The sequence below is a fragment of the Artemia franciscana genome, chromosome 1 (assembly GCF_032884065.1).
Source record: "Artemia franciscana chromosome 1, ASM3288406v1, whole genome shotgun sequence".
NCBI lineage: Eukaryota > Metazoa > Arthropoda > Branchiopoda > Anostraca > Artemiidae > Artemia > Artemia franciscana.
This window is the reverse complement of record NC_088863.1, coordinates 64,129,133-64,145,088: the sequence shown is the minus strand read 5'-3', so window position 1 is coordinate 64,145,088 and position 15,956 is coordinate 64,129,133. Positions and strand designations below refer to the sequence as shown.

At 37.2% G+C, this 15,956-nt stretch overlaps 1 protein-coding gene across 1 annotated transcript in view; it reads left to right on the top strand.

Moving 5' to 3' along the window:
• Positions 1-15,956, top strand: part of LOC136032821 (uncharacterized) — a 41,771-nt gene that overhangs the window by 11,714 nt on the left and 14,101 nt on the right. The window contains exon 2 of the mRNA XM_065713231.1: positions 14,292-14,747. Within this exon, the coding sequence (XP_065569303.1) occupies positions 14,292-14,747 (456 nt within the window). The remainder of the gene's footprint in view (positions 1-14,291; positions 14,748-15,956) is intronic.

Below are 15,956 nucleotides of genomic sequence, written 5' to 3'. Positions count from 1 at the left end.
TAGAAATCTATTAATGTTTAACTTTAAAATGACTGATGAACTTACAATGGCAACAGCCGAGGAAGATGCTCAAAGAGTCTATGCCAAAAAACTTGCTGATAGAGAAAGTCAGAAAAGAAAGCGAGCCGAGGAATAAAAAGAACAGCAAGGAAACAGGCTTGAGGCTGATAGAGAAAGAAAGAACAGAAAGCGTGCCGAGGAACTACCAGAGCAACGCGAAAGCAGACTTGCTGCTAAAAGAGAAAGTGAAAAAAGAAGGCGTGCCGAGGAACTACCAGAGCACCATGAAACCATGAAACCAGACTTGCTGCTAAAAGAGAAAGTGAAAAAAGAAGGCGTGCCGAGGAATCACAAGAACAACAAGAAATCAGGCTTGCTGCTGATAGAGAAAGTAAGAAAAGAAAGCGTGCCGAGGAATCAGAGCAACCTGAAAGTTATCGCCTGGCATTCAGGTACAGCCCAGTCGATGATTATAGCTTGAGAAGATGTGTTCAAATCGGGACAATGTCTAAAATTTGTCCCTATTGCAAGGCCTTGAAATTCAATGGTGAAACAATGGGAATGTGTTGCGCCTCAGGAAAAGTTAAACTTCCTCTATTGGCTGCACCACCAGAGCCATTGAAGACTTTCCTTACTGGAACTACGTCGGAATCTAAGCGTTTTTTGTCACAAATCAGAAAATACAACTCATGTTCCCAAATGACGTCGTTTGGAGCCCAAATCGAAAGTCCAGATCAATTTATGTCTACTTTCAAAGTAAAAGGGCAAATTTATCATAGAGCAGGGTCCCTTCTACCATTCTCAGGCGAGAATCATAAATTTTTACAATTGTACTTCATCAGTGATAGAAATTCTGAATTGAATGCACGTTGCGAAATTTCTCCCAACGTTGAAAGGACAATCGTTTCCCAATTGCAACATCTTTTCCACGAAAATAATAATTTAGTGCGTCTGTTCAAAACAGCCATCGATTTGATGCCTACTGATACGCATAAAATTGTTATTTCCGCTGACAAAACGCCTCCTGGCCAACATGTGCGTAGATACAATGCTCCAACTATCGACGGAGTGGCAATCGTTATGGTCGGTGATCAGTTTTTACCTCGAGATATTATTCTTCATAAGCGAAACGCTCAGTTGTTAAGAATTGCTGAAACTCATCGATGCTACGATGCCCTACAATATCCTATCATTTTTTGGGATGGAGCCGACGGCTATCACTTTAATATTGAATTGATGAATCCAGCCACTAACAAAGAAATGAATAAGAAATGCAGTGCAATGCATTATTATTCCTAAAGACTAATGATTCGGCAGGATGAAGAAAATTATATTTTAAAATGCCGTGAATTGTTTCACCAATTCGTCGTTGATATGTCTGCTAAAATTGAATCAGAACGTTTGCTATATATCCGCCTGAATCAGACCAAGCTCTGCTCTGAACAATACATTCATTTGCGAGATGCAGTTATAAATGACGGTAATACCACAAACGTTGGAAGATTAACAATTTTACCTTCGTCATATGCTGGCAGTCCCCGTCATATGCATGAATATGCTCAAGATGCTATTGCGTATGTTCGTCTCTATGGTCGTCCAGATTTATTTATTACATTTACATGTAATCAATCTTGGGACGAGATACTGCAGCTTTTACTTCAAGGACAATTGGCGGTTCATAGACATGACATTACGGCCCGTGTCTTCCGGCAAAAGTTGAAATCACTGATAAACTACATAGTAAAACTTGAAGTGTTTGGGTCAGTGCGATGCTGGATGTACTCAGTGGAATGGCAAAAACGAGGTTTGCCACACGCACATATACTAATCTGGCTACATAAAAAAATTACTTCGAACGAAATTGATGATATGATTTCCGCTGAAATACCTGATGAAAATGTCGATAAGGGGTTACATGATATTATTGTAAAAAATATGATAAATGGACCTTGCGGTGCACTGAACGAAAATTCACCATGCATGGCCAAAGGAAGGTGCACAAAGCAATGTCCTCGACTTTTAGTATCCAACACAATTACTGGCAATGATGGTTACCCACAATATAGAAGAAGATCTACTGAAGATGGCGGTAAAACAGCAATAATAAAGAAGCGTAACGGTACCACCATCGAAGTAGATAACCAGTGGGTTGTTCCATATTCTCCATTTCAAAAACATTTAATGCACACATAAACGTTGAATACTGTAACTCCGTAAAGGCAATCAAATACATATGTAAATACGTCAACAAAGGCAGTGACATGGCAGTTTTTGGCTTGCAGCCCGAAATCAAAGATATCGACGAAATCGTACAATATCAGGCTGGAAGATACATAAGCAGTAATGAAGCTGTTTGGCGAATTCTTTCATTTCTGATACATGAACGTAGTCCAGCTGTTGTTCACTTAGCGGCACATTTACAGAATGGTTAACGTGTTTATTTCTCGGAAACCAACGTGCAACAAAGAGCCCTGAATCCACCGGATACAAAGTTAACCGCTTTCTTTTCGCTTTGCAAAAATGATTCTTTTGCAAAAAATCTGCTGTATACTGAAGTGCCTTCGTATTACACGTGGAATACTAAAAATAAAGTATTTGAACGTCGAAAAAAGGGTAAGTCAGTCGACGGCCAACCTACCATCTTCAAAGATACCACGATAGGAAGAGCCTACACCGTTCACCCCAATCAACATGAATGCTTCTTTCTACGCCTGCTTTTGGTGAATGTACCCGGTCCGACATCCTTTGAGTATTTGAGAACTGTAAACGGTACTATACATGACACTTACCGTAGTGCATGCCAAGCTCTGAATTTATTGGAGAATGGCCAACACTGGGATAACTGCATCAATGACGTGTGCGAAACGTCAACACCAAGTCAAATTCGTGCATTGTTTAGCATCATTTTAACAACTTGCTCTCCATCAGCTCCTACAGAGCTATGGGAAAAATATACGTCAAAAATGTCCGAAGATATACTCCATCGAAAACAGTTAGAGACGTCAGATATGACTTTTGATTTTACATCAGAAATTTATAACTACACTTTAGTTATTATAGAAGATTTGTGCGTACGTATGGCAAACAAACCTCTTCAGGATTTGGGAATGCCTTCACCTAACCGTATCGCTACTGTTTCGACATGTGTAGAATTGGATCGTGAACAAAGTTACAGTACGAGTGATCTATTGTCGTATGTACAAAATAACATTTCCAAGTTAACGTCGGAACAAAAAGACATTTATGATACGATAATGCATTGTGTCGATAACAACATTGGAGAAATTTTCTTTTTGGATGCGCCACGAGGTACTGGTAAAACGTTTGTGATAAAACTGATTCTGGCATCAATTCGATCAAAAAATGATGTAGCGTTGGCAATTGCGTCGTCCGGAATAGCCGCAACATTGCTGCCTGGTGAAAGAACTGCTCATTTCGCTTTGAAATTGCCTCTGAATTTGCATTCTACAGAAACTCCCACGTGCAATATTTTCAAATCATCTGGGATGGGTAAAGTATTGCAGCAATGCAAACTTATTATTTGGGATGAGTGCACAATGGCACACAAAAAATCGCTCGAGGCTCTGCATTAATGCTTGAAAGATTTGCGAGGGAGGTCGAAACCCTTTGGCAGAACATTAATATTGCTTGCGGGAGATTTCAGGCAAACATTATCTATAATACCTAGATCAACTCCTGCAGACGAAATGAATGCTTGCCTGAAAACTTCTAATTTATGGGCACACGTAAAAACATTAAAATTAACTACAAATATGCGTGTCCGATTGCAAAACGATGACTCTGGTCAAACATTTTCAGATCAATTGCTGGCAATTGGAAACGGAAAGCTCCCAGTAGACTCAATTTCAGGACGTATACAACTACCTGCTGATTTCTTTAATTTAGTGACGTCCAAAAATAAATTGATTGAAAAAGTATTTCCGAATATTCTAAAAAAAAATTTAAAATAATAAATGGCTAAGTGAAAGAGCGATTCTCGCACCCAAAAATATAGACGTCCACGAAATCAACAATATTGTTTTGACCAAGATTCGAGACCAGTCAGTCCTTTACAAGTCAGTCGACACAGTTTTGGAACCAAATGAAGCGGTTAATTATCCATCTGAATTTTTAAATTCCGTGGATCTTTCAGGGTTTCCACCACACGTGCTACAACTAAAAATAGGCGTACCAATAATACTTTTAAGAAATATCAACCCACCAAAGCTTTGCAATGGCACGCGACTTGCCGTAAAAAAAAACAATGGAAAACCTAATAGAGGCCACAATCTTGACAGGGCCTTTTGAGGGTGAGGCTGTTCTTATTCCTCGCATTCCCATGATTCCAACGGATCTGTCTTTTCAATTTAAAAGATTGCAATTCCCAATTCGATTAGCATTTGCAATCACCATTAACAAAGCTCAAGGTCAATCATTAGAAAAATGTGGTATAGATCTTAATACTGATTGTTTTTCGCATGGACAATTGTACGTTGCATGTTCGAGGGTCGGTAAACCTGACAATCTATTTATATGCAGCGACAATTGGACAGCGAAGAATGTTGTATATTCGCAAGTTTTACGCAGTTAATTTGTATTGTATCTATCTATCTATCTATCTATATAAAAACGAGTTGTGTGTATGCATGTTTGTTTGTTTGTAAAAAGAGCGTTTGCATATGACGTCATTATTAGTACATACGGCTTTGTATATGCACAGACAATGGGAAAGCCAAGAATGTTGTATATTCGCAATTTTTACGTAGTTTGAAACACCTATATAAATCTATGTATATTCACAGATGGGACACAGGGACACAACTACAATGGCGCGTAACTAATATGGTGCTTAACGACGTACGCGCGCGGGGGGGCTTGGGGTGGCGCGAAGCGCCCCACCAACTAGGTGTTAGGGTGGCGCGAAGCGCCACCCCAACAGCTAGTCTATATATATAAAAATAAGTTGTCTGTCTGTCTGTGTGTCAGGTGACGTCATGTTTCTGTGTCGACTGACGTCATGAAGTTAGTTGTCGTCATTTTTGCTATGACGGTGACGTCATTAACGGTATTTAAGACATTTGTTCACGGAAAAATGTTTAATTGTAAAATGACTGAAGAACCTACAATGGCAACAGCCGAGGAAGCTGCTCAAAGAGTTTATGCCAAAAAACTTGCTGCTGATAGAGAAAGTAAGAAAAGAAAGCGTTCCGAGGAATCACAAGAACAGCAAGAAAACAGGCTTGCAGCTGATAGAGAAAGTAAGAAAAGAAAGCGTGCCGGGGAATCACAAGAACAGCAAGAAAACCGGCTTGCGGCTAAAGAACACAAAACCGTGCAGTTAGATGAAAATCCACCTGGACAGCGAGAGTCAAAACATATCAAAACTGAAAATGATAGCGATGATGATTGGGTTTGGGATTTTGACTTGGATAAGGTCATCAATGCCTACCAGATTTAAGTTAGAAAAAAACAAAGGTTCGTCGATATGTAATTCATAGTGACGCTGAAAAATAAAGAAGAAAAAGAAAACTGAAAAAAGAAAAAAGGTAAAAAACTAAAAAAAAACTAAAAAGAAAAAACACTCAAAGAGAAATTACAGACCGGGACACAAATGACGACCGAGACAGAGGGAATATCAGTGACGACCGGGAACCTCAAAGAGAAATTACAGACTGGGACACCCGGACACAAATCACGACCGGGACACAGGGAATATAAATGACGACCGGGACACAGGGACACAACTACAACGGGGACGCCGGGGGCACAGGCGGGATATATAAATGACGACCGGGACACAGGGATTGTTCGAATAGAAATTACAGACCGGGACACCGGGACACAAATGACGACCGGGACACAGGGAATATAAATGACGACCGGGACACTCAAAGAGAAATTACAAACTGGGACACCGGGACACAAATGACGACCGGGGCACGGAATATAAATGACGACCGGGACACATGGACACATCATTAGAATAATGAGGTATAGATCTGAATACGGATTGTTTTTCCCATGGACAATTATATGTTGCATGTTCAAGAGTCAGTAAACCTGACAATCTATTTATATGCACAGACAATGGGACAGCGAAGAATGTTGTATATTCGCATGTTTTACGTAGTTAAAAACATATATTTATATCTATCTCTATTCACAGGTGGGACACAGGGACACAACTACAATGGCGCGTAACTAATATGGCGCGTAACGACTTATGCGCGCGGGGGGGCTTGGGGGGGGGGGGGGGGGCGCGAAGCGCCCCACCAACTAGGTGTTGGGGTGGCGCGAAGCGCGGGACAGCGAATAATGTTGTATATTCGCATGTTTTACGTAGTTAAAAACATATATTTATATCTATCTCTATTCACAGGTGGGACACAGGGACACAACTACAATGGCGCGTAACGACTTACGCGCGCGGGGGGGCTTGGGGGGGCGCGAAGAGCCACCCCAACAGCTAGTATATATATAAATAAGTAAGTTGTCTGTGTGTCTGTGTGTCGAGTGACGTCATGTTTGTGTGTTTCATAGTCATCTCAACCTTTCTTTCTTTAGAGCCCTAGAAAGTGGGATGGAATCCTCGTTTTGTACAGTTTACTGTTGGATTATGTGGTCAGTCAGTCGTTTAACCAAAACAATCTGTAGAATTTTTTTTGTAAAACATCTAGCCAATCCTCCGTCTTTCGGAGTGCCCGCGCTCCAGAACCATACTTGACCATTGCCATCACTGTAGCTTCCAATATTCTAATCTTGTTTGGCGGGCTTATCTTCCTACTCTTTCAAACTTTTTCCAGATGTGAAAATACACCATTGGCCTTGGGCATTCTACTTTTAGTATATTCACTACATCCACCGTCTTTACTAATTATACTAATTCAGTAAGCGAAGCTATCCACTTGAACCATTTTCTCTTTACGCAATATCCGCTCTTCACCTTCAATTACTAATAGTCTTGGCGAGTTAGTCTTGTAAATATTAATTGTAAACCTATGCATGCACCCTGAACTCTCAAAACCTCTAAAAATTCATTCATTTTCCTAACGTCTTCACCCAAGATGCTTAAATCATCACCATCATCTAAGTCTAGGAGAGCTTCACTTTCCCAATTAATTCCCTGTTCTCTGACTGCCTTGGCTGTGTTCCTTACGACAAATTCCATCAAAATCGTCTGCATAATGGTGGATATGACGCAACCATACTTAACTCCATATTCAATACGAGACCAGCTACTTACCTCATTTCCTACCTTAACTGCAGCAATATTATTCTAGTAAATAGCACTGACCTCTTTAATATATTTATCTTATATAATATACAGGGATGGAACCTTTGCTAAAGCTCCTCTGTCAGCTGAATCAAAAGCTTTTCCATATATAAAAGAAGAATAAAGGGTTTGATGACTCCATTATCTAAGAGTGAAAATTTGGTTGATGCATTCTCTCCCCTTTTTATAACCACACTCTTCTTCTCTTAAAGCTTTATCTACAACCAGCCATGTCTAAAATAATCATATTGAGTAATTAAGTAACTTTACAACCTGTCCAAGTCTAAAATAAGGATCATCTTTCTTTCAGAGGGGTGTAATCAAAGTTTTCTTAACATTACTAGGTACTTTCCCGTTTTCAAAAATCGTATTCATTATCTTCAGTAATTTATCTCGGAATTCAGAACCATCACTCATTTACCATCCTATCAGCCTCTTGTGTCTTATCATGCTTTAATCTGATCAGATCGAGTTGATCTGTGAGGGCCAATCTAAGAGTTGAATTTGACAATGGGTCTTATCATGTTTTAAAAGATTAGATCGAGATGACTTGTGAGGGCCAATCTAAGAGTGGAATTCGAGAAACTGGTCTATCAAAATGTTTTAGTTTTTCAATCAGGCCCTCTAACCCTGTCTTACTGCCCTGTAAGTCACAGACCTAATTAAGATGACACGAATTTTTGGATTATTTTGAGCATCACAAAAGGAAAGAATAAAAATTACTTAAAATTCAATTTTCTGCAAAAGGGGTTAACCTGGCCGAGAATCTTATGATTGTCTTGTTAGGACCGATTAGAGAAATGAAATAAAAGTCCCCGTTGACTTTGTATTCCGCGTCATTTGGTTTGGAATGATAAAATTATTCCTTTGACCCAATAGCTCAAGCTCATGGATATGAGTTTCAGGTGGTCATAAAAACTTTTTGGTCCTATCTCAGACAGACGAAAATGTTCTCCATCCTTATTTTTTCTGAAAAAAATTCTTGTGTTTTGTTTTGATCTTTTTTTATTAAAGATACGGGTATTTTTCAAAATCTGGGAGTGGGATGGAATTTCTGCTCCTTTAAATAATATACTAAAGATGTATTTTTTTAAATATACGGATGAGTTATCTTCCGCCTCCTCATACTGGCACCCCTGTCAGGCGTTGTCTCAGTGTATTTTTTTCTCTTTGAATGGTCGTAGAAGTAGCTTATTTGATTAATTCTAAAGTTATTGGCCAAATTATGGCTCAGCGAAACGAGTGAAGTCGAGATGCAAGTCGTAATTTTATTGCAAGTTTGTTTTTGTCGGAGTTCATGCTACAGTTCCTTGATGATGTTCAATCTGCAAGACTGTTTCGGCTCTAGAACTTTGGGGTAGTGAAGAAAGGATGGGTTCTTGTCCATAAGTATGTAAAGATCCCCCTCAAAATGTATGTCTGTCCTGCTGATTGCTTCTCTTGAATTCCATTGGTCGCTTCTCTTTTTCCCTAACATAATATTTCGAGTCTGTTTGCCCTCCCGAGATGTTTTCAGTATATTTCAATCTACTCCCTTAGTATTTCCTGCGATATTAAAGGAAACCTCGAATAGATTCTAGTCCAAAAATAGCCCGTTATGGCAAAAACTTCAAACAAATTATAGGCCAAATCATAAAATGTTTCTTTTCTGTACCCTCTCCCCAAGTCAAGATTTTAGATTCTTCCCCCTTTAAACACTCCCTGGAAGTTACAGCTTAATCCACCAAGCTTTTCTGATGATATCTCAGATATTCTATTCTGATGACATAGCGCCTTTTCAATTACATGTCAACTCAATCATCAATAGATAATAAGTCCTTTGTAGGATTGAAGTACGAAATGATCGATCGGAAAAATATATTTTCAGTCCTATGCCGCTTTCCCAAGTTAAAAGCATAAGACCACTTGACCCATAACAGTCCTCTTAAGTTCGACCTTGATATTTTAAACCATTCAAGAGATATTATAGATACGCTGCTTTGATAAATTATCGCCACATAGTGTCTTTTGATTCATTTTGCTACTTTGGCACTAAAAAAATAGTATTCTACCAAAAAAGAATGGTTGGATGGGTTGGAGACAGCAATTTCAGCCTTTGCCTCCCCCCATCCCATACAGAAACTACTTGAAAGTTTGAGCTGCATCCCATTAGTCACTCCCGAGGAACTACTGTTGTTTTTTTTTCTATGCTTATAGTTTCTTTAGATACACATCTGCCCTGTTCAAAATTAAGGATTTCCATTATTAAGAAATCAATTCAGTCATTCAATTAAGGAATCAATTAACATTCAAATTTAAGGAATCCATTCAAAGTTAAATCTGATTGTATTTGGTTCGTTTCGTCCTTCTTTTCTTTTCTTAAGACAAAAGAGTAGGAATCTTTTAAATGAATAACTTTTATGTTCACTAATTTAAACAAACAAACAGCTGCAGTAAAGTGTAAAGTAGAAATACTATTTTTATAAAATAAGATAGAGGATTAACATATCGAGGACATTTTCAGGATTGAAGTTTGGTTTGGATTACCCCTATAACGACTAAAATCTACGTAGGTTCTAAATTCATATTAGTAATTTCACCCCAAAACACGTAGAAAACCATTAACAGAACAACCATTAACAGAAAAATAATTTCCATCAAAAGCTTCTATGAAAATAAAAATTATGTGCGGCATTTAAATACAATCCAATACGTTTGACTCATACGCGGAAAAACTGAAAACCTTTAACAAGTACTCCTAATAGGAACCAAGCAAAAAAATATGTCAATTAGTAGCGGACAAAACTAATCGAAAAATATGTTAACAAAATCCAAGAAAAATGACAAGTTATATTAACGTTCCTGTCCATTAGGTAAAGAATTATGACGTTCAAATTAAAATTAAAATTATAACATACAAATTGTAAGTAAAAAATTAAATGTAAACTTATGAGAATGTCGAAAAAAAATCTAAAAACCCTTAAAATGGCTTCGGGTCGAAATGACCCGAACTATTAGTTTGCGGAAGACAACTGTTCGCAGAATCGTTAGGTTTTTTTAAGACGGTGGAAATAAGAGATAAAGTTTTTACCAGTCATAGACATAAAGAACAAACAAATCGACGAAATTGTCAGTTCTCAATTTAAATTTTGAAGAACCAATTTATTGGAAAATTCCAGATTATGTCGAAGAAGTTGCACTGCAGTTTCATCTTTTTTTCCTTTTTTGTTATCCTGCGAATTTACTCTAATGCAGAAACAGTATTCTAACCCCTTTCGTTTTTTTTTTTTGACCTCAGTGTTTAATATTTTCGGATCATATTAAATAGAGAAATTTAAAGATCCTAAACAGAAGCATTATTCTATGGCTCTCGGATTGCTGACATTTTCTTTTACAGCTCATTTCTGGTTTGTATTTTATTTTCAGTTTAGCAGTGGGAGTGAGATAGGGCAATAATACCCCATTTTTCTCCAACTTTAACAGTTTTCTCGTAGCTAAAGAAAAACGTAGAGATTATCCTTTAATCCCTTTAGGACACTAAAAATTTGGCCTTTTGCAAGAAAATCAAATCTCAAGAAAAGTAACATTGATAACAAGATATGCATTAAAAGAATTGATATTATTATGATTTTAAATATATGGAATTACTCACAGTTCAAAGCTACACACAAAAAGTGGTTAAACAGGTAGTACCCCCAATAAAACAATACTAAATATGAAAAAAAACTTGTTTTCAAAATTGATCAAAAGTTATGAATTTTTTTTTATAATTCATTGCATATAATGATAATGAAAAGGAATTACTGTTTATTACCGGACTCATCTAAATCCAACAGCCAAACCCGTACTGTTCTGCATTTTCAAATTCATCCAGCTTATGCTCAAGACTTTCAACCTTTAAGGTCTCTAGTTTGAATAAGTAGATAAATTTCTACTTACTAATCTTCTAAATCTTCTGCCATCTTTTGACGCAAAATGACAGTGATGCAACAAAGTGGAACCAAATCGTTTTCGGGTGGAAAATCGATTATAATAGTTGACAGACTACCGTATATAGTAGGCTACTACAGGTTAGGTACTTTCTAATTTCTAATTTTGCTTTCAGGTTAGGTAGTTATGCCACACGGTTGTGCAGTCGCCCTAAAGAGTCTGCTAGTACGTACAGAATAAATAGTTAACATAGACATTTGTATTGCAGCTTCATTTAATTAAATTAATTCAGCTGATGCTTCTGATACTATTATGCACAGAGCTGCATAATTGCTCATCAGCCATTATTGAGGAGGGCTCTTGGATATTTGTGTAGGTGGCGGAGTGTCTTTTAACCCTAAAAAAATGTGTTTTGTTTGTAAAATTTGCACTTCTTTGTGTTTTCTAGGCATGTGATACACGATAAAAGATCCTGTGAGTGTCCCAAAGGTTGGAGGGGGATGAGAGTAGAACTCAATATCTAATAATGCTTAATGTCCGGGAGTATATTTGGACTTCGCCTATAATATGAGCACTACAGGGTTATAGTCTAACTTTTATTGCAAGAAAATCTACCTGTGTACCATAAAAGTTTGCCTTAGAATGCTTAATGTCACAAGAGGTGTATTTATGAGAAGTATCTGGAGTGCCACGTGGATTTTTTTGCGGGGGGGGGGGGCAAATGCCAGTATGATATTTGTTACCAAGACTTAAACGGGAATCTCATTCTCTTATTTTTGTTTCATAGTTTAAGGACTCCTTGTGGTCCGGGGTGTATTGTCCCACTAACCCTGTTTGCAGTTGTCCTTGACAGCATTCCCACTATTAAGATGTATTCGTAAATAATCTGTTCACTGTCTATTAAAAGGCTTCATCCCTATCTTGAACTGGTTTAATTAAGATGTATTCGAATAACACGCCTTGAAAGCCTTGGAAATGATGCCTTTACATTTGAGTTTTGGCATTTTAGATCCCTCCTTCTTTCCTAATGAATATTTGGATGATGGTATTTTTTAGGGATAATTATCATCCTTGATTCATAGTTTAGAGAAAGAAAACGATAAAAAATAGGGTTTTTAAAGGCCAAATGAAAATATTAAAGAAGACACAGCAAGCGAATATTTCGAGAGAACAACCGCCTCTCTTCTTCAGCGCAAACAAAGTAATATGATCAAGGAAAAAACAAAACCAAAAAACTTTCTCTCTTTACAGTGAAAGGATTACAGTTGAAAGGATTATTTGGTTTACAATTTGATTTAAGAAATTATCTTTGATTCACAGTTATTCGAATATTAAACTTGAATGTACAAACTGTGATTTGGGAGGAGAGAGCAGCAACCTTTCACATTTAAAAGTTGCTTTTATAAAACGGCTCGTAGGAACAAACAGTTAGTAAAGATTGGTCCGTGTTAAAAAGAAGTCGAATATATAAAAAACTAAAGCTTGACTGTAATGTGTGCGCAAAAGAAAATTTTGTTCAGTCTTGTTCTAAGTGTGGAAAATATATTAATTCTAAAGTCATTCGCCATTTTACTACTTACTCGCTTGTTCTTGTTTCACGCTGCAATCCCTTGGTCAAAGGTGATGTTCGAAATCTGGAGATGTGTTGACTTCGCTTTAGAAGAGCTATTCGCAGTTGATGGCTCGAAAATAGACAACCAGTTTCGGTCCCAGCATCTGTCGTATTATCTGAACCTGCTAAACACTTTCTCCGCAACGGCAACTTGAGACATTTCAGACATTGTTTCGATTTTGCGTCGTCCCGGTGTCATAGTACGTGGCCGAACCACTGGAGGTGCCTGCATTTGATGGTATATACTATGGGAGGCTGTTTGTCAGTTTTACTGCTTATGACACCGTAGCTGACTCTCGTCGATCGCTTGACCTTCACGAATTTTTGTTTAAAGAAATCAAAGTTCCAGGCATCTGAGGCATTTAAGGGCCGGTCTTGATGTCGTACAATAGTGCCGACACGACCATTGCATCAAATGTTCGCAATTTGGTCTATTATGTAACTTGGATCTTGTTGCATAGGCTTTCCTCAAATAAAGAAAAACAGGACAGGCCGAAGAGAAAAGAGCTTGGATTTCCTCTTCAGGTCTACCACAGGGATCCATCGTAGAATCTTAGTATTCAAAGAGTTTAATTTTCGAAGGAAGGTCTATCGAGCTAAAGTGCACAGCATGAGGATGAGGGGGCGAAAACTCCCTACTTATTGTGGAGACAGTACTATAGTTCATTTGGGAAAATTACACTTTATTTGGAAATGTAAATATACTAAAGGCTGTTTTAGTGTGGTACTGTTTGCAACTGGTAAATTTTGATTTAAAGATTTAGGTAAGAGATTAGGTAAATTTTGTTTTAAAGATTTAGGTAAGAGGGAGTGGTTGACCTCGCAATTAAGATAATTAAGCGTATATTATTAAAAGAGACCGGAATTTAAGAAGAAAAAACAGTCGTTCTCAAATGAATGTAAAAACGATAACAAATTTAAAACAAACCTCTCCTCAGCCCCCCGTCCCCTGCCGGGAGCTAACCCCTCCTTGATCTATCGCCCTTTTTACTATAGTTTTAATTTTGTGTTATTTCCTTTAAGAATGACTGCTCAAATACAAAGGCTGTTAAGTCGGAAAAAATAATATTTTTAAAGCACTGTAAAATTTTAGCTTAAAGAGTAGGGGCCTGAGAAGGGGACCGTCCTTCTTCTATGCTAATTTTTTTTTCGTTTAAATTTTAATGTCACTTCTTCCTTTCATCAGAAAAAATAGTATTTTTACTCAATAAAACAATCTATTTCGAGCACTTATTTTTAGGTTTCTCAGATAGTGAAATTACAAGCTTAGATTCTGGTTCAGCTCATTGTAGCTCATTTTTTTTTTTTATATGTGTATGCCATTATTTACTATCAATCGTGAACACTAATAACATGGAAATTAATTCAGTGTCCTGTGTTACTGTAAAGCCTTAAATAAGTCAAAAAATATTTATGCAAATTTTTTTTTTAATATGTTGTGCTTATGCCGTAGAAATCATTGCTGGATGTAAAATAGATCAATTTTTTCTCCCCCAGGAATCTGGCAGTTGTGTTTCAAGAAGCCACCTAATATCAAAGAGAAATTCCTGTGCAGTACCTATACTTGCTGCAAAACCTGAAGAATTTGATACCCATGGAAGAATTAACGATACCGGACCTTATAATGAAAATCTTCATAACCTGAAAGTTGAGGTTTCAAAATTAATTCATGATAATGTTAGTTTCGGAAAACTTAACCCTCTAATCAACCGAACTGAACTTGAAGATGTTTTAAAGATTTTGACTGTATATGACGAAATGTTCTCGAATCTTTCTGATGGCGACATGGACCATATTTTGAGGATTCATTACGATAAAGTCGATGTTTTAGAAAAGTCTATTTTATGGTCATCTGTAGACAAAAATAAGACACCAAAAGAAGATCATGGCCCTCCAGATGGATTGCCCTCCAAGGAGCAACTGCAATTTATTCAAGATTCCTTAGCAATACAGGTAAATTTCCTCGTTTGTCAAAAATGCTAAGCTTTTTTTCTGTGCTAAATTTTATATATTCCTTCATGCTGGGTACAATTAACCAACCTATCAGATCCGCTATTCTAGGCTTGCCAAACAATGAAAAACCAGAAGAATAAACTCTAACCACCTAAGGTGTTCAAAAATTTTGCTCCTAGCCAAGTGTGTATCCAGTATTTTGTTGGGGGGGGGGGTATTTCCTCGTCTTTTTATACAATTTTTTTAATACATAACGGATTTGTTAATATGCATTTTTGTAGGGATTTTACGAGCCCGTCAAAAACTTCAGGAAAAAAAATGGTGTCTACTTCTATTTTGTTGCGTCTCGGTGACGGTGTTAAAATGAATGATATTTTATTTTTTTGTTTGTTTAATCTAGTGACAGTAAATGGATGAATTGATTATGCCAACGCTTGTTTTACCGAGGTTTTTTTTTTACCGCCCAATATTTCCGTGGCAATATTATTCTATGCACCTCTAAGAAACGCACGGTAAAACAAACGCTGTGAAAAAAAAAAAAAAAAAAAAAAAAAAGTGTGTTTCGGGCCTAAGAGTGGGACACGTGGATCGAAGATGGGTATAACTATAGCCCTTTGCAAGACCAAAATTATCAAGTATTTTATGAAATAAAATTAATACATTTTTGTTACAAGTTTAACCACGTCATGAACTTCTAATTACGAGAAACCCTGTCAAACTTAGTTTTATTAGGTTAAACATTAAAAAACGAAGATCATTTTTTCACTGTTTCTATATGTTTACATTTTGTGTCATATCTTGACACAGTTATATATCATTTCCAAGCCTCTGTTGAGTAGATTTTTATATAAAACAGGGTTATATAACTTGAAAAAATCTCATTTTGATTTCTGCATTATAGAGGCCACTATATAGGTAGTACCTCGATCATCATTATAAGTATCAGAGGGTCGGGTTTGGCTCGACGAAAAGAAATACATTTTTCGGGGAAAATAAAGAATCCCAAGATATATGACGAAACAGCTTATCTTATGTACAAAAATCAGAATTCTCCTAATGATTGCTTGCTCTCCTCTTTTGCTGGTTTGCCTGTAAAAAAAGATTGACTTCTTAATTGTTAGTTAGGCACACACGAAGGAAAAGTTCAGTCTTGTAGCCTCACAGAGATATTAAGATTTCTGCAGTTCCCCCTACAATATCTACTGCATA